At 40.8% G+C, this 25,049-nt stretch overlaps 1 protein-coding gene across 6 annotated transcripts in view; it reads left to right on the forward strand.

Annotated features, from left to right (window-relative positions):
* The window catches only part of ERBB4 (erb-b2 receptor tyrosine kinase 4), a 640,461-nt gene that overhangs the window by 597,660 nt on the left and 17,752 nt on the right, over positions 1-25,049 (forward strand). For all 6 annotated transcript variants that reach the window (XR_013930080.1, XR_013930081.1, XR_013930082.1 and 3 more), the window contains exons 21-25: positions 3,384-3,539; positions 6,339-6,414; positions 8,348-8,494; positions 10,414-10,511; positions 12,851-13,021. Coding sequence is in view for 2 of the 6 variants with exons in the window: in XM_080399817.1 (XP_080255943.1) it covers positions 3,384-3,539; positions 6,339-6,414; positions 8,348-8,494; positions 10,414-10,511; positions 12,851-13,021 (648 nt within the window). In the remaining 4 variants the exon portion in view is untranslated. The remainder of the gene's footprint in view (positions 1-3,383; positions 3,540-6,338; positions 6,415-8,347; positions 8,495-10,413; positions 10,512-12,850; positions 13,022-25,049) is intronic.

The raw sequence follows: 25,049 nt of genomic DNA on the forward strand, positions 1-25,049 counted from the left end.
TAATAGGATATCAGGAAAATCAAACATGTTTACAGTGGGTATTCCTAAGAGGATGTACATTTCTGCAGGTCCATGACTTGCAGAGGATTTTGTAGCCGTCAACCCTACATGGGTTTTTTTTAGCACCACAGGTAACACAGGTGTGAAAAAGCCCTGAGAAGCTTGACAGAGCTGAGGTAAACTGTAAGTACAATGATACACAGACAGCTATTTCTACCTTCTTTCTGCATAGAAAAGAAATCCAAGTGTGGTATTGGTTAGGAGCAATATTCAGGTTGGTGATTACACATCTTTCTAGTTCATAAGAGAATATGAGGTTAGGCTGAATAAAACATGATCTTACTAAGATGCTATTAAGTAATAGCATGAGATTGAAATACATGGAAACAAATGAGTAGAATAAACAGTGAAACATCCTGAAGTGTTAGCCTACATGCTTAAAAAATGCTTGGAAATTAAATATGTAGAGAAAGTAAAGTAAGACTAAGGATGCATGGTTAAGGGTTTGATGGTTTAACTATTCCAATGAAGGATGCTTCTGGCTGCCTTACCATCCATTCCTGCCATCATTAGCTAAAGACAGGAGACTAAAGCCTTTGTACAGGTCATCTGTTCTGATTTTAACAAGACAGAAATTCTATTTCTTCATTTCTGCCAAAAGAAATCTGTGATATCTTCATATCATTTCAGTGCTGACAGGTGCAAATTAATCTATTAAAAATGACAGGTTTATTTGGGCATAATGTATTCTGATACCAACAGAATTCTCTCGTCAAGCTCTCTAGATTCTTGTGTCCTCATCAGATTCTGCCCACAAAGATATTTTTGCAGATTTGGACCTTTCTTTTCTCCCCTCTTATTCTGAGGTTTATAAGAATTTTGACCAAATAAGGATATTGGAAGTTATCTCAAATGTATGATGTTTTAGAAGTTTTTTTGGTCATTCTAAAAATTTGAAATATTTCCTAAACTAAGTAGAATGGAAACATAAGAAGCACCTTGAGTCTTTTTTTGTTTGGGGAGGAGCTCTTTTTCAGTGAGATATGCAAGAGTGGAAAGAGGTGCTTGACGCTGTGGAATGTAAAGGAAGAGATTGTGAGCTGCAGGAGAGAAGTATTTGGGGGAAGCACAAGGGCTCCTGTCTGCACATGACTGCAATCCTGGCTTCAAGGGTAACGCTTTCAGGAACTGCAAAGAATCAGTATAATGTTTGATGTCTGAGGAATGACTGTGGTATATTTAAGGGCACCTTGAAGCCACCTTTAAGATTAGATTCACTCTCTCATAAGAGCAGCAAAACTGGGCATGATTGTGGGTCAGAGGCTGCTCCACAAAGCTTGCAAAGCCTGCGTGCAGTGCTCAGCCCAACACAGCACGGGCATGGTGCTCTCTCAGTGGCTTTCTGAGGCAAGTCCAGACAGGTTGTTTGACACCTACCTGCAGACATCTCAGCAGACTGGCTGCAAGACCCCCAGGTGAAGGGATGGAAATGAGACTGGGAGGTTGCTATAGCCCACCTACTTCCCAGAGTACTTGTCATGAGCAATCTTGTCACTGCCCTGAAGCCCTTCCTGGTTACTGTTCGGTGTTAGAGATGTGACACAGGATTTATATGGCTTCCCAATCTGAATTTTACAGGGCCACTTCTGTGGTTGCTTTTCCTCTATTGCACAGTGTTATTGCTATTTACTCTCTTGTCTTTTCCTGCTTGGATTCCTTCTGGTTGGCAATTCTTGTGCTAAGTCACAGTGCCTCTGGTTTCATGGTGTGTTTGTTGTGTGACTCATGATTGTTAGACCTATGAGAGTTATTTGTCCTTTTTCTACAGGTTTTAATTTGATGTCGGAAAAAATCATGTTTTCAAAGACTTATACAGTTCTGATGTTCAAGAGCCAAAAGTATTGATTTGCAATTGGTAGGAGGGGGTGTGCTTCAACTAGCAGTGCTTTTAAGAAATAATTCCATTTACTTTATGACAAAGAGTTTGTGTCCCCTTTCAAACTACCTTCATGTTGACTGCAGCAAAGCCTACCACGTTAAATATAAAAGAGTATTTATGCCAAGTGTTCTCCCACATATTTTCAAACCTTTTAGCAGTGTTTTCACTGAAATTTTTCATCTAAAAGCCACAGCAGTTCAGAGCTCCACATGATGCTTTTTGTTAAGACAACCACTTTCTGCCAGGAAAGGGCTACATTCTGGCCCAGTGGGTGATGCCTTACTCATATGCAGTATGGGGATACAAACATGTCAGTTTCTTATGCTCTGAAAGGGAGTAAAATCTGGCCCATGACACGGAGTAATCTGGTTATTTTAATCACTACCTGTGACTCTCTGAATTATCATCTGTATTATGGGATAATATGATCTATTTGGTATTCAGCAATGACTTTTTAAAAATTACCATATATATTATATGGAGCTAATACATTAAGAGATACCTTAAGGGTAATTATCAAGTGTGTAATTTCATCTGTAGGTTCTTATAATGATGGTTAATGTCATAAATACCTTTTAATGAAATTATAGGCTTGTAACCCTGCCTGACTATCCTTTGTGTGTCATATAATTAATAAGATCAAGCTTTGGTATTCATCTGAGTGTCACAAACCATCAAGTAAACTTCCATACTGATGGTAGATGGTTAGTCTCTCATCAGAGTAAGAATAAGGTTAAGGCTAGGCAGCTTAGGCTTGTTAACAGAAGTACTTCTAACAGAATATATATGCTTATAACAAAAATGGCCATTGTTCTAGTTTTTTATAATAACAGTACATGCAAAATTTTTAAGAAAGTGAAAAGGCAAATGGGTTGCAGCACTTGGAGTGAAGCATAGTTTGCCTTCTAAGCCACTGAGGGTAGTGAAAATATGTGTCCAACTTAAAAGCATTTGGAGATGGATAAGAAGCTTCATCCTGAATTGAAGACACTTGTCTGGAATGTAGAAGAGCTGGGATTATTTCCTGGTCTGGCCTAATTTCTGTGGGGCTCTGGCTAGGTTGATTGGGTTTTTTTATGGTCCTCAGATTTCCTGTCTGAAAAATCAGGGCTTTAATATTTCTGTCCTCACGTTTCCAGATTTTAAACTTGCCGGAGCAAAGGAGATAGCCATGTGCGTTTTTGTTTTTTTTTTTTTTTTTTTTTTTTTTTTCTTTGGCAATTACTAAAGAATCTTATAGAATCATTCATATTGGAAGGAGCCTATGGTTGTCTAATCCCACCTCCTGCTCAGAGCAAGGGCAGTGTTGAACTTCTGCCCTCTGGGCCATGTTCTTACTGTGAATACCAATAAGGGAACCAGAAAGTTTACATGTCACCAATGAAGAGTTCTAAAAGATCATATAAAACTCATTAAGATGATTTTGCTGTTCTTTATCCTTCAGGGAATGATGTACCTGGAAGAGAGGAGACTTGTCCACCGAGACTTGGCAGCCCGTAATGTCTTGGTGAAATCACCAAACCATGTGAAGATCACTGACTTTGGCTTGGCCAGGCTTTTGGAAGGGGATGAAAAGGAGTATAATGCTGATGGAGGGAAGGTGAGTACTGAATGTGTCTGGAAGTAAATGTGACAAACCTCCTGAAGTTACTCTTCAGGGCAGTGTATCCCTACAGGACTATTACCTATGCAAGAAATTCTGTCAGTGACTTAGCAAAGCCCTGTCTTCTAGAAGAACTGTGTTGTGACAGCACACATAAAAGCCACTGTTTTTCACTTAGTGAGCTTCTTCAGCTGCTGAAATACAATTATCTGAACAGTTTTCACATTCAGAACTAGGCTTTGTTCATATGCTCCATTTTGTGACTTCTTTTGAAGACTTCTGAAGTCAGTGTTTCATCAGTGATGGATGTTCTAGGGCATTCCTGCCAAACCCCTTTTTCTGGTCAGTGTGGACCTCAATAACTTGCAGTCCCATTTTCCCAGACAAGTAATTTTCCAGAAAACAACAAGGCAGGCCACAGGACATGTTTGCATTTGTAGCATATGGGAATTTACATACGCCCAGTGAAGAGCCACCTCTTCTATCCCATTGGAAGAGCCTGTGTATAGTATTTCTTGCATCCAAGTGTCCAATACCGTGCTGAACACGAGGTCACTAAAAAGCTACTTTGAGGATAATTTTGAAACCAGATGTTTTCCTGTATTACTTTTCAGTATTACCACGTAACATCTATATAGTGCCTCACCTCATTTTTAATGCCTTCAGATTAATGCATTCTAAAATTCAGAAGGATGTAAGTAAAGGCTGTAAGTACATACTGCTGCTGGCTGCTCCCTAAACATCTTGAAATTCCACATTTCAACCTGTCACAAAATCCCGAGGGATTCTGCTGTTCCTGTCATTCTTTTTGCTGAACGTTGTTTGCTTTCTGTCTACTTGCTATCTGTGTTTTTCTGTGCTCACTTATGCCCTTGTCTGGGACAAACAGCTGTTGCCAGTGTGTGCTTTTCTCCTGGATGGGCTGCTGCTTTATTTGTGTGGCTGCTGCCCTTGGCAGCTGTTGCATGGATTACACTGGCATTTCAGTCAATGAGGTGAAGAGCTTGAAAAGGAGTCACCAGTGCTTTCCCATTTCCCCAGTAAAAAGACCTCCTGGCAGGGAAGGTGGAGTTTTGGCAGTTTTCCCTGATTCCTTCAGTTCTCTAATCCCCTCTTCAGTAACCCCTCTGCCTCTTCCCTCCATCAGCGAGTGAATGACAGAAAATGAGCTGGTCCTTGCAAACCAGCTGTTCCCTGGCAGCTGTTAGATGGTGCCTTGGACTTCTGAGGCCAATCACACTGCTGGGAGTTCTGGAGCAGGATTTACACGTCAGATGTATCACTTCCCAGTTCCAGAGAAGTGTCTTGTGAAATCCAGAAGACATTTGCAGCTTAAAGTTGTATTGTGAGCGTGCTAAGACAGATTCAGACTGGATAAAAGGAAAATCTTTGTCACCATAAGGATAGTCAAGCAGTTGATCAGGTTCCCCATGGGGGTGGTGCAGTTTCTATCCTTGGAAGTTTTCAAGTCCAGACTGGATAAAGACCTGAGTAACTTGGTCTGACCTCATAGCTGAACCTGCTCTGAGCCTGATGTTGGGCTAGGGGCCTCCTGAGTTGATTTCAACCTATTGATTTCAACTGGAGTTATCCTGGGATGAACGATGCAGCTTTGCTCCTTCAGCAGTTGTTCACGTTTGGAATGACCTAGTCATATTTAGTGGGAATTAAAGCAATACACTTCTGCAGAGTTTAGTGGAGGAGGATGAACTGTCTTTGCAATTGCTAAGCCAGCCTTTATTAAAAAGTGCTATTTTTGCCATAACAGTATAGGTTGTGTTCATTATTCAACTTCATTGAAGGTATTTTCATGAGGGTTTCAATGGAGACACATCCTCTGCTTTTACACCCACCATCTGTTCAGATTCTGTGTGCAGTTACCTGTCTCTCTGGCTCATTCTGGTACATCTTCCATAGTTTCAAATTAGAGGCGACCCATACAAGTCCGTGCCAGGTGAAAATCTGTTAAGTGTCTGTTCATTATAAATTAATGGACTGCAAGACTGTGCCTCACAGGCTCAGCTCAGGAATTGGAAGTACCATGAATCTCATTTTAACAGAACTCAAGAGGGTGGACCCTTATGCCAAACCTAGGTTTGTGTTTGTCTACATATCCTTCTGTCAGAAGCGAGCTCTCCCCTCTCCTGTGAAGGGACATTCACAGCCAGAGGCTAACTTGGGACTTCTGACTTGCTTTCAGGAGCAACTTTACTCACTGAAGTAATGATATAGAGAACTGACAAGGCTGAGTTCCTAATGAGGATTGGGAGCTAGAAGTTAAGCACTGTAAATTCTTCCCATTGCCTGTTTACCCTGGTGATGATTATGTGGACTGTGAAGTATTATGGACACTGCATTATTAACTAGCCTCATTAGAAAGCAATTGAGGTAGCAGTGTCTTGTTTTGCAAACTGTTGAGGCAAAAGAGCTTCTATATTTCACCTTCTCTGCTGCATTTCAGATTTAGGAGAATTAGAATAATTTTTGTGTTGGTTCCATCTTCACACAGGTATGATGGATAACTGAGTTGTTTCACTACATCTGAATCAGTAAAGCTTGGGTGGTATGAGTTCTGCAGATAGCTGGTTCGTGTTTCTCACCTCCATATGTTTTATGAGGCAAAGCCCCATTCTAGAGAGCAGGAACAATGATTTCCTCTGCTGGGTAGCGTTGCTTCTTTTTAAGCTTGCAGTTGAAAAAGGAAACAGGGAGGAAGCTGGTGTCTGCATACAGGATCTATCTATATCGATTATAATATTATATTTCTAAGGTCACATTTCTCTTGTCTTTCCCTAGATGCCAATTAAGTGGATGGCTCTGGAGTGCATACACTACAGGAAATTCACCCATCAGAGTGATGTTTGGAGCTATGGTAAATCTTTTTGTGATTAGTTTAAAAATTTGTCTCTTGTAAAGCATTAAACCAAGTTGTGTTACTATGTTAAAGATACTGTCTTTCCCTACAGGAGTGAATTCCAGTGATTTTTGTCCTTCCTTCTCCCCCTGCCCCCCCCCCCCCCCCCCCCCTTTTTTTTTTTGTGTAGCTCTGGACAGCAGCAATTGTTACTTGTCTCCTGTGTGTTACTTTCCTGCTCACTAAAATATTATCACGATATCCTTACTGGAATGACTATCATAAGGTCTGGTTTGGTAGCAGTTTGGCTGATTAGTACAGCAGAAGAAGGCTTCTTTCAGCTCAGCCACAGGTTCATAAAAATACAGCTGCAGGTCATAATTTTCAGTAGTCCTTTGAAAATCTTAACTCTAAAAGCCATGAATGTCACAAAACATTTTCAGGCTTATAGGACTTCCTGTACCTACAGTCAGATAAAAAGGAATTTGTTGTAATATAGAGCAAATACAGCAAGAGAAAGAAAAGAGAAAAGCTCTCCAAGCTAACTGAAACAAGCATCCATTTTATTTCACAGATAACTTGGGAATTGCTTAGATGGGTCAGTTCATGTGGACTTCACACACACGAAAAAAGTCACGTTTGAGAAGTGTGAAGTTAATTACTGTTGTTAATCCTGTTACCCAGATGAGCTGTTATGCCACATGCCGCCTGCTTATCTAGTATAGCTATTACAAATAAAATCATGTGTACCTTTGTAAGTGGAATTTTCCAGCAGTATCTAGGGCTATGGACTCCTATTTGCGTTTCCTGTTGCCATATCATTTTGAAACAAAAAGGTGCACAATTCTATTCATTACTCACTTTTACCTGTGGGTAGCAGCAAAAGACACTGTTTGCTGTGACTGGTTAGCTGCCCTCTTCTCTTCAGCTGAGGAAAACATGAGAGTTAAATCAATCATGTAAAACTACTTTTCTTCTCAAATTCTGTATGCCCTGTGCCACTTTGAAAAAAATATACCTCCACTTATGAAATTCCTTTTAAAGACAGGAAGCCCAGAATATCTATGATCAGGAAGGGCAAGACCAGAAACAATTGAGAAGTTATAGTTATTGAGTATCAACAGAGGTGAATGAGGGTGAAATAAATACATTTTATACATAAGGTAATTTTGCCCATCACTTTTCACATTAGTATGACAGCTGGTAAACATGGTTACTGATCTGGAGAGGTGTTTAAAATGACCTTTGCAATAAAAATAAAAGTTAAAGAAACTGGTGTGAGAACAGCATTTTCAGTATTTAAGACTTTGTTCGGGGACAAATTCTGTTACATATGATATATGATCTTTATTTCCAGCTCCGATGCCAAAACAAATCCTATGGCTATTTAAAAAGAGGATCTTGGTTTTGTAGCCCAGCACTACCATAACTCAAATCCATAAGGTGATTTAAGGAAAAAAATAATACAAGTGACTGTGAATGACTTACAAGGCGAAGACAATGACATAATGTTACCCAGTGCTGTACCTTTGTAGGAAATTGATGCTCTAAGTTAGGGAACATCTGGGTTTTTTCCCATTTAATAGAGTACATCAGCCATTCATTTTCCCTTTTGGTATGATAAAAGAGCGCGATGCGTTCTTTTGTTATTGCATCCATTTACTTTACCACTGTTTATTTTTCTTAGACCTTTCTCTTGTGCCTCAGATCTATCATGCTGCTTCTTAGACCAATAAAAATAAGAGAAGTTGCTTTTGAAGTTTAACACAAAGTGCTATTTCACCATTTTCTGAAGCTCTTGAAATGACAGACCAAACTTCAGTGGTTTTACAGGCACTGGTAATAAAGAAGAGATTGCAGTCCAGAACTGGGCCAGTATACCATGCTGTAAGAAATTGTGAAGGAATCTGATTAGTATGACTTCAAATATTAACACTTTTTTTCTGTCTAGGGGTCACTATCTGGGAACTTATGACTTTTGGTGGGAAGCCATACGATGGAATCCCAACTCGAGAGATCCCTGACCTCTTGGAGAAGGGAGAGCGGTTGCCTCAACCTCCAATCTGCACTATTGATGTTTATATGGTGATGGTGAAGTGTAAGTATTTATCACTTTTAATATCCCTATGCTTATTGCAAGAGAGACACTGATTTAGAACTTGCACCTGTAGTCTCTTGACAATCCCGGATAATAGGGCAGGCTGCTTCAAAACAAAAGCTTCTAAAGATAGTGTAAATCCCATTTAAATACTGTATGCACGTTTTTTGCAATTGCAAAAGATATTAATTTAGCTGTGAAGGGTTGAGTTAGCTCAGCATCTTATTACTGTCAGATGGTATCTCGTATTCTTGCTGTGAAGTCAAAATTGTATGATTGTTATTGTAAACCCTTGTCATTTCCATGACAATTGATTTTGATGTTAAAAAAGATAGCATTAAATATAATTATGGTACATGGATACCCAGCCAGTAAAGGTTGTGAGGAGAAATGCTGGTTCCAAATACTGAAGGAAGAAAGCGTGGCTGTTTTATTGTTAGTAACAGGAATGGTGATTGCAATAGTAATAATAAGTAAAATTAAATTAATACAAGAAATGCCACAGAGAGGATCAATTTTTATCGTTCTTAGTCCAGTACAATAATTTGTGAATATTTTTTATTTTAGCAAAAAAGGAAAACAGTCTGCACATGTTTCTTGCTACCCTTTTATCACCAAGATACCCACACTAGTGACAGTATCCTCCAAGGCTATGCTTCTAATTTAAAAAGAATTAGGAACATCTCTCTGGTGTTTCTAACTTAATTTAAGTGAGATTAACATACAGAGATTTCATTCATCTTATATAGTTCTATCCCTTTGCTTCGTACACAAAACCACGGGGAAAAAAAGAAAATAAAACTTTAATAGGTAAATAACATATCTTCTGAAAACAGTTGCAGTGTGCATGCAGGTATGGAAATTGGCTGAATAGTGCAAGAGGTTCATGGTGGTTGAGTGCAAAAATGTTCCATCTGATAGGGTTTCTAAGGACTATGAGGCGAATCTTAGTGAACAAAAGGAAGTCCTAGTAGACTGGGTATTCTGGAAGAGATGACTACAGCTAGATGTACAGACTTAGTGCTGTAATGTTTGTGTGAAATTCTTATTAAGCTGTAGTAGCTTTGCTTTTCCTGCATTGGTCACTTCTTCAGTTAAACCGCATGAAGGAGATAAGGACTGCTTTGTTTAGCCTTCTTAGCAAATGAGAACATGTTCTTGAGAAGCTGCTGATAGGATTTTCTATTAGAAAAAGCTGACACTGAGATAAACTAGTCGCTGATGAGGACTGCCTATACTACTTCCTTGTTTTGCAGAAAGCATTAGCAAGGATTGAGGATTGTTGTTTCTAATGAATGTTTCCTGGAGAGTGAAGGACAAAAGAATCACCCTTACTCAATTAAAGTAGCATCTAATGGCTTGTGTGAGGTCTGTGTTAATGATGCAGACACATGAATGCAGAATTACTGGAAAGGCAGATGTGAGGTCAGTCATCCTGTAGATCTGTTGAATAGCTCTTTTTAATCTAAGTCACTGTGGAACAGTAGGTCAGTTAAAGAAAAATCGTATTTAGTAGTAACTTTGTAACAAACCCACTAGACTCAGATGAGATCAGATTCATTATATTTGAGGTTGGACACATCTATAATAAAAGACGGTCAGCACTGACAATGTAAACAGGCATGACAGACACAGAGAATTGCAAGACATTGTTGCTGTCTCTGTTTTGGGGAATGGGGAGCAGGAGTTCAGAGCAAATTAAGAAAAAATCCATGCAATGTGGAACAATCTAGCCTTCTCTGGCCAAGACCAAATGTTTTCCATTTTAGGTGCACCATAGGGTTCTAGTTTTCCATTCTTCTGTGCTGCTCTTTTTGAGGACATCAAGGACGTCAAACTTTTTAAACATTTTTAAAAACGGAATAATTTCTTCCCTTGACAATTAACTGTTTTCTTTGTCATCTTTCATCTGTCCCCAGGCTGGATGATTGATGCTGACAGTCGGCCAAAATTCAAGGAGCTGGCTGCTGAATTCTCTAGAATGGCTCGAGACCCTCAGAGATACCTAGTAATTCAGGTAAGCAACTCTGCAGCATCGGAGGGAAGAAAAAAAAAGAATACTGTCTGCCAAACCTGACTGTTAAGGGGGTTGCCTTTGTATCTCTTGTGTTCAAGGTGCCCTTGAACTTAAGTAAGCAGTGACGACAGTATTGTACAAGAATGAAGTAGAATGGCCAGTGTCAATATCTAAGAAAAAAAAAAAAAAAAGAAAAAAAAAAGAAAAAAAACCCCCTGAAATTTATTTCCTAAGCTTGTATTTATGAGCACATATACAAAAGATCTGGCTTTGCAAGCTGCTCAGTGCTTTGCAATTTCTCCTGAATCTGGGGACAAGATTTATCCATCAGTGGAGAGTGGACTTACTTTAGACCAAGGACTTGCTTGGTTCTGCAGTTGCTTGGGTTGGATCTTGGCAGATTATCCTGAAGAGACTCTTCCCTGCACTGCTGATGTCATAAGAAAGTTTCTTTTCATAGCCTAAAGATAAAGATTTCTGAGAAGATGGGGAGTTGTGTTGCATTGGGGCATCTCATCCTAGAGAGCAGCTTCCCTCTGTGTCCTCCTTAGGCTGTGTAGGCTCTGTACTGTCTCACAGTCCCTGTGATAGACCACACTGGCAGGACATTAATCACATGAAACTGCACTATGGCAGCAGAGCAGTACCAGTATAGCCATATCTGTTGACCAGCTAGAGCTGTGTATGTCCTGAGCACAGGCAAATATGGAAATTTTTGTCCTTTCACTCCTACACTCTGCAGAAGCCTAGAGTTGTGTATATGTTTATGACAACTCAGACTCAAGCCACAGAAAACGAATCTGACTATTTGGTAAGGTCCTTAAATGGTCCCAGTGTGTGACCAGTTCAAATGAAAATGAAAAATCAAACCAGTAAGGTGATGTTGAACCACCAGAGATGAAAGCATTAAAATAGTTCGATCCAGGTAACAATACTCTCATGCTATATCTATCTGCTCCACATCATGGATTATGGGCAGAGATAGATCCAGCTGGTTCTTAACTTCACACTGACATAAGAGTTCATAGCTCAAGAACCTCCAGAAGTACAGTCACTGCCACTTTACATCTCCTGATTGCTTCTGGGTCTAGCACTAGTCTCACCGTATGGTGTTTCATTTCACTACATAGACATGCTAGCCTACTCATGGTGTATTACTACACAGTGTGAATGTATGCTACCCTCCTTCAGCTCGAGGAGAAGTAAAATATATTTCAAGAGTAAAATACTAGTCCAGAGGATTTGTGGTGCTGAACGTGGAATTTCTCTTGCAGTATTCCCCACTGTTAAATTCTAAGTTCAGCCTGATACAAATGATTCTGCAAAAATCAGTTTGATTAAATTACTTTGTTAGACAAGGCATGTTTTCCTATTCCAAATACCACTTCCTTCCCTTTCTCTCCCCTGCCCTTCCCTCCCCTGTTGTATAGTCTGGTGCGTATTTCATCCTTTGAGGCTTCTCCAGTGATCCTTGGAGACAGTAGAGGCCATGTGCTTCTTGAGGAGAAAGAAGGGTAATTTGCACTGGTATCTTTGCTGTTGTGACTCCTCATTCCCCCCAAATGCAGTAAGGAATGACAAGCTTGCTGTTGAGTTTTTAAACCAGTCTGCATGTACCCCATAGCACTGCCATCAGTGGGAAGCCGTTCTTTAGCCATGCAGTTCAGTTTAGCATCATTTCTATGGGGCTGTAAGGTGTTTGGGGCATGGGCTGCCTTTTGTGGTGTTTCAAAAGACACCAAGCAAAGTGCCATTTGTCTCTACAGCCTGTAGATTTGCCTGTAGATGCTATTTCAATAAAAATATGTATCATTGTTGTTGCTTTTGTCCCCTGGTTTGATTTTATTGCTTTCAGCTCTGTTAAATTCTGCAGAACTTTCCATGTGGGTGAGAGGGAAGTTTAGCCTCTAAGTCCCTAAAAATAAAAAATAAAATAACGCAAACACCCAGACACAGCAGATTCCACGCTATTCCTGCCCCTCCACACCCCCATGTCAGACTAAATAGCTGAGATATTTCACAAAATACATCAGGCCTTGACAGAACTTGGGTCAGAGACAGAGCTTGTGTGGGAAAAAGAAAGAAGAAAGAATAAAAGCTCAATCACAAGAATGCCAAAAAATGACTTTGCTTGATTTATGCAGTTATTCCCTTTCTGTCATCGTATTCCCAGTAAAAAAATTGAAACAAATGATGTGAATGTGATGCTTTAGAACAAACAAAGCAGCATGTGTGGTCCCTGGAGCCTGGCTGCCAGGGTATGAGGAAGGCTGAAGTTCCATGTTTGGTAAATTAATCCATATTTTGACTGTTTTCCTCTCCAAATACAATCTGTTTAGGGAGATGATCGTATGAAGCTCCCAAGCCCAAATGACAGCAAGTTCTTCCAAAACCTTCTTGATGAGGAAGACCTGGAAGATATGATGGATGCTGAAGAGTATCTTGTTCCTCAAGCCTTCAACATCCCTCCTCCCATCTACACCTCCAGGACAAGAATTGATTCCAACAGGGTAAGAGCAAGCTGTAACAGAAAATGCTGGTTATTACAAAAGCACAGGTCTAGATCTAAGTACACTAATCAAACACAGGCCAGAGTTGCCTTGGGAATTACAAGCTCCCATTGTAAGGAGAGTGACTATAAAAATGTTGTCACTGGGTTCCCTGTTCATTGTGCCTCAGTGAATTCTAAATTAATAGCTCAGCCTCGAGTGAACAAAGGCTCGACTGCCTGTCCTGAAAGCACAGCTGAGGCTTGTGAAGTCAAGCAGTGTTGTTTCTCAGTTGCGTACCATCCTGGCCAGGAAGCGCATTGCCCTGATTCGCCCATCCCTGCAATCCTGTTGCCTTGACAGGTTGGCACTGATGTAAGTGAGAGCAGCTGGAATATATAGATAATGCTGCTTTTGTGTCTGGAGCCAGATTTCAGACCCAGCCGCTTTTCCTGTTTATATGTGATGCTTTCATGGTCCTCCTTCACAAGCATGTGTTTTTACTGAGTATGTCACAGATATATGCCTGTTGATCTTTGTAATATCCCTGCCAGGGGAGGAAATGTTATTTTACAGGGGGAGCTGAGGCACAGTATTCAGGTGGAATTCAGCTCACATAACTCTAACCATCAGGAGGATAGGGATATAATCTAAGCTTTTCATCTAGACTTCATCCTGTCATTGGAGAAGAGGGGGTGTGTCCAGTGGGTGATCATTGCTGCCTGCCTTGGACATTTGCAGTACAATACATTACTTTCTGGAAGTGTCTTTATCCACTAACTACTGACAGCTCCAGAGCAGTCTCAGACCTGCTGTGTGAGCTCTGGTGAACTGAATCCTGTCCTAAATGCCTTCAGCCTCAGTGCCACAGGAGCCTTGTTGCAGGTGGGGACTTGAGTTCAGCTTTCCAGAATGTGTTTTCACTCCTGAGCAACCTGCCCACAGCTCTGACCTCTGCCTATTCCTGTGCTTGGCTTCATCCTTTTAACAGTTTAGGTGCCACCTCTTCTCAGAAAACTAAGAGGTGGTGAATACATTACCGATGTGAGGACGTTCGCACAACGTCAGATGTATTTAGTAATTAGGCACTAGCTTGTTTGTTTTCTCTCAATGCTAATTTCAGTGGAAAGTCACATTTTAAACACCAAGTGAAGTCCCATTGAAATATTGGTGTTTATTCCTCATGGTTTAGAAACCTTTTGGATAAATATCTTTAGCCAGAGTAGTTCCAGTTTCATACCCTGGTCTGAACTGATTACACCATGTGAGGCAGGGAAGAGGCAGGCGAAGGAGCTAAGAGTGTATAAACCAGGTCAGTATTCATGCCCTGACCATACACTGCTTGAAGTTCTTTTGCTGCTTCTGAGTGAATTGGTGCTTTTCTGGAATAAGGAAGACAAAATCTGATCTTATATAATAATATATAATAATAAATATAGAATAATAGATTTTTTTTATAATATATAATAATATCTACTCAATTCATAACGAAATTCCTACTGTTTTTGAATATGAGACTAGAGAGGACTTTGGAAAAGGCTGGGTTGTCGTCCCACTGGCTAAGCTGCATTCATGTACTATTTCTGCTGTGTCTTTGAAAGGCAATGAAGGGGAGATGAGGCGTGTTTTAGCAATATGCAAGAAATGTTCTCTTTATGGCAACAAGAGTTAATTTTTAATGTTGATGTTGGTCTGAAATAAGTCAGTTTAACCTCTAGCTGTCTCTGGAGCGGTTCAGTTTCCTTTGCTGCCAACTTCTGAGAAAAGAACTAAGCAATAGTTACCTTTGAAAGGTACTCACTGTCACACTGATGTAAATCGCTGTAGCTTAGTTTTACACAGTGGAGTACCACCATTTACACCAGCATAGGGTTGAGAAAACAGAGTCAGACCCATAAGTTTTGTTATATTCATCTCAATTCCGTATTTTCTGGAAACACTGGGGTATATTTAAAGGAGAAAGGATGAGCAGGAAAATGTATTTCCCTTATCAACAGTTCCTTTTGCCCTCTGTCTTTAGTGCCAGCTGAGCAGAGGAGTCCACTACAGCTGAGGGAATTAATTCCACCAAAAATCCTAGAGTAAATGCTCTGAAAGGATAATTTAAAATGTGCTCTTTGGGCAGCCAACATGCTCATGAAAAGCAAACAGCATCAGTTTGTTGTTTTTATTATTGTTATTATTGTTATCATTGTTATTATTATTAAATTCAAGTAACTTCCTCACAGCCTTTGCCCAACTTTACACCACACTGTTGCAGCTGCTTACACACATGTGATTGCCTTGAAGTCAGCAGAGCTGAAGAAAGAGACCCAGTGCCTTTATTTTTGCCACACAAAGAGACTCCATCACATTCTTGATGTGACGTCTCCTCTCTGCAGCTCACAATTTCCCATCTTGGTTTGAGACTGTAATCTTGTACCACTGAAGTCAGTGGGAGCTTTGCTTTGCAATTCAATTTAATGACAATAGCAAGACTGTATCCTTCTTTCAGTAACTCCTACTGCTGGGAATTTTTCTCTGGCATCATATGACAGTCTAACACTTAAATTTGGACTTACCCTTTGCCAAAAGTTTTCACATTCTGAGCCAAGTTGTCTGACCCAGGTAACCTCAGAGAGGGCAGCTGGGGGACAGAAAGCTTGCGACTAGCTCTGTATTTTTGCACCCCTTCCATCTTCGTAGTGTTTTTCTTTATAGTAGGGGCCTCTTTACAGAGGGGTCATTTTTAAGGCCAAAAGAAGAGGTGGGCAAAGGTTTGGCCATTGAACAACCAGCTGATTTATAAGAGCACTTTCTGGTATCACTGGAGACTGACTCCTTTCCCTTGCAGGATTACCAGTAGAGTTTTGACTTGTCCAGCATCTGATCAGCTTCAGTCTCAGCTTTGCTAACAATTCTGCATCCACTAAATGTACTGCTGGTACTGCCATAGAGGCGAGTATGTCTGGATTGCAGGAAGGCCACAGCACCATGTTGCTGGAGGGGCCAGGGGCCAAGTGAAGAGACCCATAGTATCTTAGCACTCTTGCTTTCCTTTGCAGAGGTTTTTTCTGGTTGTAATACGTTTGTTTCCTCTCTGTGCAGAAAGCTGTGTACTTGTTTGTTGTTTTGCTGAAGCACTCAGGTTCTTGGTACATTACCTATTATTCCAGTAAAGAAGATTCATGTTGATTTGAAACAAAATACCCAGTAGCTCCTTTAAGGTAATAGTGCATCTGCTGTGCGTAGTTCAGTACAGATGGATGTCAGCTGCAAGAATCACACAGAATTGAAATGCTGTCAGAGCTCTCTATCTGCAGTTGTCTGATTCTGTCTTTCTGTTTCCTTTGGATAGTGTGTGATTTATGCTTGTTTGGTGCAGTGAATATTAATATTACACAAACTCATTATGGTGCTACTGCAGCTATAGATGCCAAATTAATTGATACATCTTTGGTAGTTTGCATTCACTGTGTCTGGCAAATTGAATTTTATGGGGAGATTGCCAGGCAGTTTGGTGAAGGAAAACACACAGACAAGAGCTACATGATCTTCATGTCGTTTTCAGAGATCAGAAGGATGAAAGATACTGTAATTCCCATCTTAGTTGTTCTGATTATAGTTTTAGTGAAGAAAGAGTGGGTTATGTGATGGCAGGGTATCGTGTTCCTTCTCTGGGTGCGTTGTACTGACAGCTTTAGGTGAATGTTCCAGCGGTACAGCTTTACGGGGACAAAAGTTTGCAGGAAGAAAGCAGGTAGATCATGAGCCTCCTGACATGCTTTGAAGTCAGAGAATTAAGAGTAAGAACATTTACTTTCTAAGGAAATCTCTGAAGTCTCTCTAGGATGATCTCAGTCCTAAATCCTTGCAGCTTGTTGCCTGGGAGAGGCACCACTGAATGGGGTTTGCATGAAACACTGCCTGCCTTCTCCCTCCCATGTGAAGAGGAAAACATATTTTGATATGAAATAATAGCAGAGACCTGCAGACAAGGAAAGAGGGAAGCCTTCTGGGGAGTTTCCAGCTCTCTGGGAAGTGTCACATCCTTCTTCCTCCAGGGATTACTGAGATCTATGAAGTTGGGAGGCTCAGGCACGGCTTCAGCATTTCCATCACACCCATACTGGCTTCACACTAGCACGTCTCTGGGACCTGTACTGCCCTGAGCAGAAGCCTGCACATGCTCTAGCTCATAACGGTGCCCTCTGTTATGAAGTCCAGCCTGAGACTGATGCAACTTTTAAATACAAATTAGCATCCTAAGCTAAACCGAATTCATTCATTGCATCTGAAATTCTTCAGTTGCAATTTCAGCTCTTCGGCTTTTCCAGCTTTTATTTTCCATCGTCTGGAGATATTCTAGAAATAAGGAGTTGTAGAAGCTCTGTGCTTCTGAGAGATAAGCTGAATCCTAGGCAGCGTTTCCATGAGCACAGGACCCCAGCCTAGTGCTCAAGTGTCCTACATTCACAGCCATTAGATGATTCATTCAGGTATTTGTAACAAGTACTGTCCTGTGTGCACAGAGATAATACTAATACAGAAAGCACTCTGCGTACACCATGATGCTTTCTGCTCTAAATCCTTGGCTAATTCCTGCTGAAAACAGTCCATACTGTTTATTATTGGCTGATACTGTCCCTGTAATTTTATTCCATGTGCTATATATCATGGAAGCACCTGCTGACTCTGCAAGTAAATATCAAGCGCTTTTTTTTTTTTTTTTTTTTCCCCAGAGGTGTCCAATTCACACGTCCAGGGAGACTGTTCTGCTTGGCTAAAGCAGATTCGTATGCCAAAAGCCAAGTTTCAGTTCCCTGAGTAGTGTCTGGTATGCCATTGCGGCAGTCCTGTTGCGGCATTAGGTCTGGTAGTCTTTCATAGTCTAACATCTGTATATGTCTGTGTATAAAAAGATTATTTCAGAGAGAAGGCAGGCAAGAAGCTATCTTTATGATTAATTTGTTCTGGTTTCTAAATTTGAAAGGTAGCCATTTTCAAATCACAAGATTACAAAGGAGGTGGTTGTTAGGTGTTTCAGATGTGTTTCATGTCAGCATGGCATCTTTCCTTCCAAAGCCTGTCATGGACAGTAGGGACTATTCATTCAGTGGGATCACTACCAGAATTAAGTGACTTTATTAGATTTGTTTAAGTAGTGGGGCTGAATTTCTTAGGCACTTGCAATGCTCTGGTGGAAGATCAGATCTGAGGTCTAATATGGCCTCCTTTACATACTGAAATACAGCAAACTTGGAAGGTGGGGGGCTGTAAGCACCCCTGTCTTCAGTTACAGCTGGAAGGGAGGATTTAGGAGAGCAGTCAGAGTCTGGAGGGGCACTTCCCAGTGTGTCGGCACAGCTGAGCTAGTGTGAGAATTACTGTCATTGCAGGTGGGGAGGGCTAACAGTTGGTTATAGCACCCTTTCCTCTTAGCAAAGAAGGTGGCTGGAGGGAGTCATGATTTGCCCATGAATCTCCTCGTGTCCAGGGCTTTAGTAGCAGTTGGTGCCTTCCTGATCCCCATTTCTTTTTCTGTAAGAAAATGCAGTTAACCATTCCTGGCCAAGCTCTCAAGCTAAATTGTTTCTCCAGGTGTGTCCTGGCCATGGTGGGCTGATGGCAGTAAAACAACTTCATCCTAAAGTCAATAGATAATTTGCGTGAAGGCTAGATGGGGCCATTGCAAGCATTTTTGTCTAACCTTCTGGCATAACATAGGCCAGAGTCTCTTGTCTCTTAATTTCTGCATCAAGTGCAGAAATCCTGTTTGAGGTAGAGTTTGTCTTTTAGAAAGATTGTCTTCATTATAGCAAGTGGGTTGGAAAATACATCACAACGTTAAAAAGTCTCTTTAGCAGGGTTTGGATCCTATTACTGTCCACCATGCACCCTTTTCTGTGCTAGATTAAGGAGCTTCCAGTTATCAGGAATCTCCTCTGCCTATGGGGTTGAGTGGGATAGTCCTATTTGTGTGTTGTTAAAGGACAGTGATGCCTCTTTTTTATTTGGTTGGTTTGTGGTGTTTGCTACCCTTTTCTTCTGCAATGTCTTCCCGAAAATAATATGACCAAATCTTTCCTTAAATTTGATGCTTATTCCTGCAGTCTGTCAGGTTGTAGACTTTTTTATTTATTTCCGTCCTGTTTCTTTAGTTCCTTTTCCTTAAAAGGTGATCAAAAACTTTCTGAAAATCTTAGTAGTTACTTTTTTGCCTTTCTACTAGACTCTTTCACTTCCTGGTGCAAGTGTTGCGATGAAATCTCCAATGCCAGAACAGATAACCTTGTAAATTGACTAGGCATCGTATCAAAGCTCTTCATAGCATTTCGGAAGATTACACTGACGCCAACTCTATGTTAGCTCTCTTGCTTCTTGAAAAACTGCTTGATTACTTGGGAAAGTTTGTATTAATCCCTTCTACATGACTTTCATTAAACACTGCATTTTGTGTATTTTCCTAGTAGAGTCTTGGCAACACTGTACCAGATACTGCAGTTGCTGCCATCAAACCTTTAGGGTAAATCTGGAAGTCCCACCAAGTTCGCTTTCAAGATCTCAAATTCCCATTTTCTGCTTCTCTAAGTTTTAATGACATCCTGGTGGTAGAAGGTGCCTGTCTGTTCTGCTGTGCTTTTTACATTAAGCAATTCTCAGTGGCTGTTAGTGTTTTGTTGGTGTCTAGTTGACCATCACAAATATTTTGCCTGCTGTAGCTTTCTTCTTCTGGGAAATTCTGCTGCCTCTGTTTCTAGGTGGTTTTTGTGGGTTTTTTGGAAAGATAGATAGCACAAGGCCATCTTTGTCTGTGAAAAGCAGAAGGCGAACCCAGACTGATGCTAGTCAGTCTAATTTCATTGCTCGGGGTGAATGAAGTAGTAAGAACAAAAATGCAAAAATACACTGTAAAATATATCAGATGAAAAAAATATTTCAGTCTCAATAATTTACATGAAAAAGGAAAGCTTTTCACAAAATATGAATCTTTAGAATATGAGTATTTAAATATCTTTTTTAAATGTGCGAAGTTTGCCAAAGTAGAAAGAAGGGAAATTCATATGGAGAATTCAGAGATTAGATGATGCCTGGCTCTTCACAGAGAATTCTTTGAAAGTGCATTATGGCAATTAGTTTCTTGCTTTGCAACCAGGCCAGCTGAAATCAGTGGTATTTCTCAAGGAGTAAGCCCTTCTCAGCCTGAATAGATGATCAGGACCAACTTGTCAAATTGCCTCATGGTTTTGCAGGCCAAGTGCCTTAAAACACAATTTTTTTAATGCCTTAGCTGTTTTTCTGTCACATTCAGTCTCCTGACTTCAGGCATGTCAATTTAGAGTCAGACTTTCTAAAAGCATTGGTTGGCATTTTGGTTTCTAGAAATTGAAGATATATTTAATAACAAATCACCACCTCGCAGTACTTCCTGGGGAGACCTACCACAAGTGAACGCTCAGTGGAATGGGTGGAAACGACTGTAGCTGTATATTGCTTCAAACCTTGATGCTTGACATGTAAATTCATTGAGCTTTAATATAAACTGGTTTAAAATCAGACAGCATCTGCTTAATCCATGAATAGCTGCTGGCTGTGTTAACAGTCAAGAGAGCTCACAGCTGATCCATTTTCTTTTCTCTTGTGGAAAGAAAAAAAGTCAATAGATATAAAAAGAGTAAGTAATAAATATTTCTACACTGCACTGATGAGGCATTCTTGGAAAACAGCAAGCTAAACAACTCTACGTAATTCAGTAGATGGAAAAGTGGACTAAGAGTCAGGAAATAATTATGAGAGCTGGGAGAAAATTTTCCTTTGCTAACAAGATTTGAAGCATAAATTGTTGGTGAAAAATACGCATTTCTAAGGAATCGTATGATTTTCTTGAAATAATAAAAGCACCTGAAAATATAAGGGGCCATGATTTGGAAATGCACCTGGCAGGGCTCCAAGGAGGTGTCACTGAAACACCTGGCTGCCTGTGACAGTTGGGTCTCCCAAGCCACAGCAATGGGACTCAGGTGATGCTGCTTTGGCCATAAGGTGGCAGGAGGACTCTGGAGCATCCCGTGTCGAATACTGTACTTTCTAAACATACCTGCAATGGAGATAAATGCCAGCACAGCCTAAAGTGGCCTTTGTTAGCCACAGTAAAGAGTCTGTCTTTCCTGTTAAATGCTGTGGTAGGGGAGGGGAAAAAAATTCTCAAAGCTATAAAAAGACTCTCCAAAAGATGCGGTGGGGAGAAGTGGGAGGAGGCACAGATGAAGTTTAGATTTAGAATGTTAAAAAATGATTATTTTATCCAAATCAGCTGGATAGTTATTTCTTTTAGTGTATTATTGCCACCAGAACCAAAGCCCTGCTCTAAATCAACTCAGCGTTTCATCAAGAAGCCTATTCTTTGCTATAAGAGACCAAGAGTGCACAATTATGGGTTTCTTTTCCCCCTTGCATAATAAAATTGGGAGATTATCATCAAGTTTCTATTCAGATTTTAGGAAGGCTTTTTTATTTTATTTTTAAAACCCATCTTTGTCTGTAAGAGCTCCCTGTTCAGGCCAGCATGCTATAATGATTACTGCTGTAAAGGCTTCAGTGAAGATGTGCTCTATTTCATTCTCAATGAGGGTTGATGGCATTTTGAGAGGCTCAGAATATCCTTTGATTACTGTACAAAACAGACTGGGGAAGATGGCAATGCAGCGTGCGGCATAGGAGGGGGCTGCTGCCCTGAGTATTGCTCATCAGCTTTCTTTTGTGCCTTTTTTTTTTTCTTTCTTTTTTTTTTTTGTCTGCCGTGTCGCAATCACAAATCATGACTGTGTTGTGGTTTTGGTCCCATTTCCCATCCTTTCCCTGTTTTGGGATTTGAAGCTTGAGGTTTGTACAGAAAAGGAGCTGCTGCTGTTCCTGTGTTTTGGACAGATGCTACAGCATATGAGCAGGAGCAGTGCCTTGACCCTTCTCTCCCACAGAGAATTGTTAGAGTAGCTATGAAATGGTATGTTGTCTCTTCCAAACTGTGGGGAATTGGCCCAGTGTTAGAAGGTGCTATTTACTGTAAAACGTCTTGGAGAGTGTATTAAAAAAGGAGTGACAGAAAGCTAGTCATGGGTGACAGGAGGGATATGGGAGTAAAAGAGATTGAAAGGGAAAGATAGACACATGCAAGCTGTCTCTCTTCCTGCTCTCTTGTCTGTCTGACACCGTGCGTGAATACAAAATAATAGGGGAAGGGAATTCTTGCAGCTTCATTCTTGTGTCATGCTTAGACCAAATTACATTGTGCCAGCTGAAGTCTGTTTGCTGGACATTCTGAAGGTTGGAAGGTTGAAGGTTTCTGGTATCTGGAGGACAGGGGGTGTTCCAGGTAGTATTTTTGATGCCAATACAGTGGGTGAAAGCTTTTCTTCCCAGCCCAGGTATAGAAAAAACATTTCACCCATGTTTCCCTGTCACCGTGTCTGGATACCTAGTTTTGTGGCCCCATCGTGCATCTCCTCACAGATTATTTTCATTGGTCATTTTGTAATCTTTGATTCCTCTACTTGGTGAAGTATTTAGACTGAAAATATATGGTGTATGTCTACTAGTTTCCAGTAACAGCACAGGAAATATTCTGTGCAATATTTAAGTATGTCATTTCTTATACCGTTATGCCAAGATGGTTAGGCATGTTTTGTTTGTGATATATGGCGTTTACTGTTCACAGTCCTAGTTAAATCACTCTTAGAAGGCTGTATTATGATTTGGGTATCCCTCTGCATTTGGACTGCTCTAAAAGAGTTTATAGAACTGAAAACAGACTGCTGTTAGGAGAGAAAATTGTGCAAGAGAAAGTTTACATGATGTATCTGAAGCTATGAAGTCAGTCAGTGCTGACCTGAACCCAGGTCACCAGTGAAACATCCATACTAATTCTGAACAAGTTTAGGATGTCTTCAACCCACCATACTGCCAGGACGTGATCTGGCACATCCAGATGACACAGGCAGCCTATGTGAACCGAGTTAGAGCTCAGGCTCAGCTCCAAATTTTACCACTCCTCTGACAAACAGTAACCAGAAAAAACTTATGTGCAGGAAATACTTATATGCAGAAAAGACTTATTCCTTGTTTCTTCTATAGTTATTTTTTCCCCCTCACTGATCTAAACTGGGTGTTTTGTGTCCGGATCGTGGAAGGAGCAGTTGTCAGACTGGAGCAAACATTAGCTAACATAGAATGGTGCTTACATTCTTTTCTATACTTGCGTATCAACATTCCAGTTAAGGGTAGTGCTGGAAAAGGGACTGGGACATCATGGTTTCCAGTAAAGATTCATTGATCCTCAATGGAACTTTATGACCATTGAACTAAGGGCATTGTAATTTATTGCGTAGCTACAGTCCACGCCCTGTGTATATTATTCCTACCTTTTATTTTGTTGTTGAATAATAGGCTTTCCTTTCACTGGAAAAATGTACATCCCGTCTTGCTACATTAACTCAGATGGGCCATATTGCTGTTTGTTGCCTGAAACAGGTGATGTAAGAGACACATACATACATACCCCAAACCAGCTGCAATGGATGTACATCTCTGGGATGCTGTGATTGGTTTTCTGTGTGCTGAAATGATACAAGGTGCCAGCAGTGACTTTTGCCTAGCGCCAAGCCGTGACACTTGGCAGTGATGCTAATGGGAACTTTTCTTCATAGTCCTAAAGGAGAGTACCCAGCAGGGAGTGGAGTTCCCTTAGGCAGGGACAGGAGCCCATGCTAAGCAGAAGAGAGAGCATGAGGAATGCCGTACTTCGCACTTGCCTCGGGTGCTTCGAGCTTCAGGGATGGTTGTGCTGTAACTGTAATGGCCTGGGGGTGTCTAATCCTTTCTTCTTATATACGGTCCTGCTCTGAGCAGGGGCTAGGACCAGAAATCTCCAGAGGTCTGCAAAGACTTCTAGCTATTACTATACCACAACAGCATTTCATTTCTATTTAACATTACGGAATGATCTCGTGGTACGTATTTTTTCTTTCCTTTGATTTTCATCTCAGATGTGTTTGCTGTGGGCTATCTGAAGCAGGGCATAGTAAGCTGTTAGTTCTGTGGTCAGAGGGAAGCAGGACTGCTCTGTAGCAGAGGTGGCTGCTCTCCTGGGGTGGTGTTTCGTATTTGAATTTCAGTTCAGATCAGTTGTAAATACCAGGCTGCTCCCTTGAAATGTAGCTGGAGTTTGCTTGGTGGGACAGCTCTGTGTTGTGTGCTCTGCCTGCGGCCCCACCAGAGCATCCCAAACGTATTATTCAGATCCACTCACATAAATCAGCTGTCCTTCCTAGAGAACTGCTGAAATCTTGGTGCTTGCAGCAAGACCTGCTCAGCCTGGTATGTTAGGAGGCTGTGGTTTGGTGATTCAAGCGTGGATACTGACTTGCTTTCAAATCAGGTAAACAGTTTCTAGGGAAAGGAAAAGAGGGGGTATCAGATCATGCTTTAAAATAATATTTTATTTATTTTCTGTTTGGTAATAGTGCTGTACCACCCATAGTCTCAGAGCAGCATCACATTGCTGAGTACCTTCAGCATTTCTTCCACCTGAAATCTGCTGTGGGTGCAGCTGTCGTCACCGAAGGGCTGGTGTGGGATGAACTGTAGTGCAGGCAGGGGGAGGAACACAGCTCTGGATGCCACACTCCAGGCATGATGCTAGACCCAAATGAAAAGAGACAAGGCAGAGGCATATTCACACAACTACATAAATATGAGTGGCAGGCCCCAACAAGGCTTTGATTTCATTACAGTTTAATGTGCAGCCAGAAAATATTATGTCTCTGCTATAAAGGAGGAGATGCTTACCTTTGGGAGATTTTAGAAGCAAGGAATTGGAAAATGAAATTAATGAATAGAAAGCAATAACACAAGCCAATATTCACAGAAGTGTTATTTACCTCTCTTTTATCAAGGCTTATTTTACACAAACGTTAGTGGTTATAATAGCTGATATGTCATTGGTATTTTAATACCAAAGGGCCTCTAAAAAGGCATTAGGGGACATTTGCTTGTTTTTTATCTTTTCTCACTG

Source organism: Falco punctatus (genome assembly GCF_963210335.1).
Source record: "Falco punctatus genome assembly, chromosome: 8".
In the NCBI taxonomy this organism is placed as follows: Eukaryota; Metazoa; Chordata; class Aves; order Falconiformes; family Falconidae; genus Falco; species Falco punctatus.